Below are 5755 nucleotides of genomic sequence, written 5' to 3'. Positions count from 1 at the left end.
TGGCATCTGTCCAGGCCACTTGGCTCCTCCTTGGTTCCTCGTCCCTGAAGCCTTTCTTGGTTTCTCCAGTGCTAACTAAGCGTGCTCTCTCTCTCTCTCAAAAAAAAAATTCATCCTTCTATTTACATTTTTTTCAAAGTGCCTTCATATATGTCAGATTACAGCCCTCCTTGAAGAAGGTGGAGCGGACCGGGTTTTATCCTCGGGTGGGAGATGAAATAACCCAAGTTCAGAGAGGAGCGGTGATTTCCCAAGGCTGCACAGCTACTCGTGGCAAAGACGGGATGAGTGCCCGGGTCTAACTTTCATTTCGCACCTGTCTGGAATTCCACAGCCCACTATTACTTGGGAATATTCACCTCTTCTGGAACCGTCTTTTGTCAGATCCATACCGGGAGCCCTGAATTCCAACACTTGCCCTTCAGCTTGGTGACAGCCAGAGATCAGGGCCAAAGGCGGCCTTCACAGAGATGACAGTTCTCTTTCCCTGCCCCTTCCACCATGAGAAACGGAGCTTGGCACATCTGGCCTTCTCTGCAGTGCTCTTTGGGTTACCAAATCTCTGCAGATTCTCCTTCTGAGCATCTGAGAGGTTGTCTTAGCTCAGGCTGCTCTAACAGAATACCACAGACCCGGTGGCTTAGAAACTAGAGGCATTTATCTCTCTCAGTTCTGGAGGCTGGGAAGTCCAAGATCAAGGTGCTGGCAAATTTGGCTCCTGGTCAAGGATCCGTTTCCTGGCTCGCAGGCGCCGGGCTGCCGTTCCGTGTCTTCACATGGCGGCAAGAGAAAGTTCTGGTCTGACTGCTTCTTCGGACCCTAATCCCACGATGGGGTCTCCACCCTCCAGACCACATCTAAACCTAATTACCTCCCGGAGGCCCCCCTTCTAATACCAACCACACTGAGGAGTAGGGCCTCAACATATGAATTTGGGGGTGGGGGGAGACACATTTGGTCCATGAGAGAAGATGTCAGTTCTTGCATCCACAAGCTGCAGAGCATAGAGCCTGGGTCTCTCTTGCCTAAAGGATTTGGTAGAGTCAATGTTGCCACCCAAGGGAGAGAAAACGAAGCCTGGAGGACTGAGCACTAATGCTGCGGGCTGGATATTCAGCCGGACACGGGAATTGGAGCACCGTGCCTTTAAGAAGGATGAGGGCACATCTCTGGGGGTGGAGCCCGGCCAAGGGCTTGGAAGTTGCTAGGACCTGCCTTTGTGGAGACCAGGCCTTGCGGTTCTGGTTTGCAGCTCTGGCACCACTCAGGGCCCTGCTCCCCGCCTTCCCTGCTGCCACACGACTCAGCCTTGGCACCGGTGAGCACCCTCCCACCCACACACCCACGAGCTCTCTCTCTGCTGTCTTTCCAAGCCCAGCGCTGATGGCTGTCATTTCCAAACTCTTCTCCAGGCCCTTCTCCTTCAAGTTCAGGCCCTTCTCTTTGATTAAGAGCAGCTTCTCCACATGGTCCCTTTCCTGCCTGTTGGCCTGTGGTGGGGGGGAAGGGGGTGTGTGTGCAGCTGAAAGTAAGGAAGAAACCTGGTTTTCCAGACTGACCTTCCTGGGTGAAGATGAGCCACCCCGGCTGCTGGCTGAGCATGTGCTGTGAATCGTGTGTGTGTGTGTGTGTGTGTGTGTGTGTGTGTGTGTGTACACTGGACAAGCTGGAATTAAGGACTCTCTGGAAAGGGGCGAGGGGGTCCTAGGCTTCCAGCGTTCCAGATGTGTGTGGTAGGTGCTCAGAAACACCTGGCAAGGATGAAGAACCGCAGGTTAATGGAAGGGACTGGCCTGAAGAGTGGAGACACTTTCGTTCTCTCACCAGCTCCCGCTGTAGCTTTTTCACAACCCCCTTGGCCTCCAGAGGCATCTCATTCTAGAAAAGAGGCAAACAAGCCCATCCTCGCCTCCTCTAGCTACCTACCATAAGACCAATTCGGTGCATGATGAGACATTTTCTTCCAAGGACCAGTGAGCGGAATCAGGTGGGTGGAAGTTACAAGGAGGCAGATTTCAGATCAAAATCAGGAAGACCTTTCCATTTCCCAAAGTCCCTTCTATAGATTCCTAGTCTCCCAGGGAGCCTTCTGCTCTGGGAACTCGTCAAACCTCACAGGTGGGTCATCTGATAGTAGTCCTGCCTAAGCAAGCAGGACTGTCCCCTCTGAAATGTGACAGTCTGCATTTTGGTGAATGCCAAGCGGCTTTGGAAAGAATCTATGTGGGGCTGCTCAGTGTGTTGGGTTTTCTGTGCCGTTTCCAGAAGCCTGGCCAAGTCTTCTCCTGGGATGGGAGTTGGCCAGCTGACAGCCTGGGCTCTGGTGTCAGAGAATTGCTTGCCATTTTCAGGGGCACCTTGAGTTGAGAGCTTCAGTGTCCGCAAAGTGCATTGACCGAAGGCACAGGCCCTTTCTGCCTTGGGTCTCAGCGGGCTGACTCCAGTGGGAGCCACCTCCCTGCCCTGCAGAGTGGCACAGGGAGGAGGGCGGCGGTGGGGCGGGCCACTCGCCGTCGTGGTGCAGGTGCTCAGGCAGGGAAGCGTGGTGCCCTCACAGGACATCTGACCCGGCAAAGCTGGGAAGAGACGAGTCTGCCCGGCTTTCCAGGTGGTTCTTAGACTATGATCAAAGGAAACATTTTCTCCCACCTCTTTCAAAGCTACCCTTCAGCTTCAAGACAGAGTGAGACCCTCTCCTTCTACTCTGTAGTGGTCTCTTTTTTTAGGATTCTGCTCCGTTTCGTAAGAATTGACCCAGTGCAGAAGGGCCCTGTTGGCTGTAGGCTCCTGCTCCCAGCGCCCCCACAGGAGCCCCCTGCTCTCCTCCCCACCCTACACACCCTCCAGTCCCTGCCTGTGTCTCTCCCAAGCAGGGGAGATTGTCTCCTTTAACTTGGGGAGGATAAAATATTTTTGGTAGGGAAAAAGCCCGAAGAGATGAAGGGGATAACAGATATCCCTTTTTTTAGCTGGTCCTATAGACTGGTGGAGAGCCCGGTTTGGGGGCAGGGGAGGGTAAGGAGGGCAAAGGCTGGAGCTCAAGGGGATGGGTCCGGAAGGCTGAGCACAAGTCTAACTGCTTGATGGAGAGAAGATGCCTGGCGGCAGGGGTGGGAGGACCCCAGCCCTCTCTGGTGCCCTGAGGTCCAGACAGGTTGGGGATATCAGAGACTGCCTCAGGTGTTGATATGACCATGGGGCGGGGCGGGGGGGGGGGGGTCAGGGGACACCAGCAGGTGGTGGGGCAGCCAGCGAGGAGGAAGAGCGGGGCTTCCCAGGGAGACACTTGGAGCTCTCCGGAGGTAGGAAAGGGGAGAGGACAACCTCAGGCCACTTTAAGAAGCAGCTCTTCGGGTAGGGAAGGAGAGTGACCTGTTCGTTTCATTGCTTTTTCTCGTGAGAGAGACAGAAGCATGTTTACAGACTGAGGAGGAGCTCACAGAAAGGCCGAAGTTGAGCCATTAGGAGAAAGGACATGATGGATCAAAGACACAGGGAGGGCAGGGAAAGGCCTTTACTCCACCATGAAAAGGAAGCGGAAGGTTGCTCCCAGCCACCCTGCCCCCCGCAGCAGGGGGCTTGGGGAAGGGGGCAGCGGCTGTGGTGGGGCTGAGGGGCCTCCAGGCATAAAGATGTGTGGATGCCACCACACCCAGTTGTGAGCCTCTGCTGGGAATAGAAAGGGGGCACCTGGGGAAATGGCACGAGAATCACCAGGTAGGACATGCACGGGGGTAGGGGAAGCTGGTCTACAAACCTAGGACACCCAGCTCTGGCTCTGTTCCTAACTCGGTAATGATAGGATATTGGGCAAACAGGAAACTCGGGGTTTCCGCTGGCTAGTTGGTAGGGCAGGTGGAAACTCACTGGCCCGGCTTAGGAGCTGATGAAGGTGGGGCGAGCTGGCTGGAGACTCACTGCTGCTCTTAGGAAAAGCAGAGTGTGTTATTAATGGCACTGCCCACTGCTTTGAAGAGCAGATATTCATGACAAAGCAAACTGCCCAAGGCCCAGCAGACTGTTTCCTGGGGAGGCAGTGTCCAGTGGAAACAATGAGGATCCAGTGTTCAGGGTAGCGGGAGCCCAGCCTGACTGTGCCTCTGAAAGCTGTGGGACTTTGCTTAGGTCATTGCAACCTCTGGCCTCAGTTTCCCCTTCTCAGTGGGGGGGCGGGGGCGGTGGTGGTAATATTTCTGGCCAGCTGGGAGGGAGGGCAGCTCCACATTGTCTAGTAAGGGAGCAGCTTCAGAGGAGTTAGACCTTTCCAAAAAGTGCAGGAAGAGAGTCAAGAGTGAGGGTCTCATCTCTTCCCCCCACCCCAATAAGCATAAACATCGCACAGGCTGTGCCCCGAGCACACACAGCTCCGTCTGCCCCTGGCCACATGCTCCAATCCCTGCACCAGCTCCTGTTGCCGCTGCTGCCAGCGCAGCTCCGGGGGCAGAGCCGGGGCCAGCACGGTACAGGCCGTGCTCGCTGCTTCCCCGGCTGCACCCACGGCGGACCCAGCGCGGCCCCGACTCACTGGCTGCAGGCAGCTTGTTCTCTGCCCCCTACGGGGACTGGGACGGATTTAGCCTGTTTCCGTGGCAGCGCTAGCAGCATCTGCTTCCGCGCGAGGCTGAGTGAGTCACGGCCACCCACGCTAACCCTTGGCACAGCACAACCCTGCCAGGAGCGCGGGTAAGAAGTCGGCAAGAAGATGGCAGAGCGCTTTGCACTGTCTGGAGGTTTCCCGCGCTGGGTCTCGGGCCTGGTGCCCGATGGTGCCCTGGGCACAGAAACTGGGCGGGCTCTACCAGTGGGAGATGTTAGAGATCGGCTTCAGATGCCTCCAGAGTGGCTCACCCTGGTGGCGGCCAGCAGCTGCAAGGCCCTATGGGAGAGGACTGCAAGTTTCCGGACTCCAAGTCCAGTGCTCTTTTTACCACCCAATGACCAGCTCTCAAACATGTTTTCCCTGGCCACCTCTGCACCCAGATCGGCCCCAGGTTCCTTCTGGCTCTCATCCTGGGACCTTCCTGTATGATACACGTCTGCCCTCCCCTCTGGGCAGCAACCCTCACTCTGGATTCTTTCCCAGGCCCTCCCCTCCCCTCCCTGAAACTTACCTTTCCCTCTTCCCGATCTGGGTAATCTGAAAGAAGGCATGCATCCTCTACCGTTAATGGATGGTAGCAGGTTATAGTGTTACTCTCAAGGTATCACACTTAACCTTGGCTTTGAGAGACCGAGCATCACAGTCTAAGGGATGGATCAGCAGCGGCAGCATCATGTGGGAACTTACTAGAAATGCAAATTCTCAGACCCCACCCCAGATGCACTGTGTCTCAAACTCTGAAGGTGAGAGCTGACAGACTGTTTGCACAAGCCCTCCAGGTGATACAGATACATGCCAGGTTTGATAATCCCTGGTCTAAGGAAATGGATCCAAGCAGTGTCTTCCTGACCCTGTGAGGAAGGGAATGTTTTGGTCTATATCTCTGACCATACTCAGAGCACAGCTGTGAGGATCTCTCTCTGTTTTGTGTGAGCCACACTGGGGGGCTTGGATGGGCGAAGACCCCAATTGCTCAACATGGTGGGGGGCTAGAGTTTTCCTAAATCATGTCCTTCCTCCTGATTGTTTGCATCCCATGGAAAGAAACTGGTGTGTTTTTTCCTATGTGGAAAAGGGCAGCATTACCTCCCCCACTGCAGAGAGGACCTTGGGGGTAGAAGGAAACCCACCCATTGGCAGTGAACAAGCTAGTCA

The 5755-nt window shown here is 55.3% G+C and overlaps 1 protein-coding gene across 2 annotated transcripts in view; it reads left to right on the top strand.

Annotated features, from left to right (window-relative positions):
- Positions 1–1009: 1009 nt before the first annotated feature.
- LOC115941335 (uncharacterized) overlaps positions 1010–5755 on the top strand; it is an 86876-nt gene continuing 82130 nt past the window's right edge. Inside the window, exon 1 of one of the 2 annotated variants that reach the window (XM_081830315.1) lies at positions 1010–1318. In XM_081830315.1, the coding sequence (XP_081686441.1) occupies positions 1096–1318 (223 nt within the window). In that variant the 5' untranslated portion in view covers positions 1010–1095. The remainder of the gene's footprint in view (positions 1319–5755) is intronic. The other variant, XR_014148384.1, reaches the window with a different exon arrangement.

This window comes from Leptonychotes weddellii, chromosome 9, assembly GCF_054177405.1.
Source record: "Leptonychotes weddellii isolate Sample4059 chromosome 9, ASM5417740v2, whole genome shotgun sequence".
NCBI classification, from domain to species: Eukaryota; Metazoa; Chordata; class Mammalia; order Carnivora; family Phocidae; genus Leptonychotes; species Leptonychotes weddellii.
The sequence above is the reverse complement of the archived record's forward strand: the minus strand, read 5'-3'. Positions and strand labels throughout refer to the sequence as shown.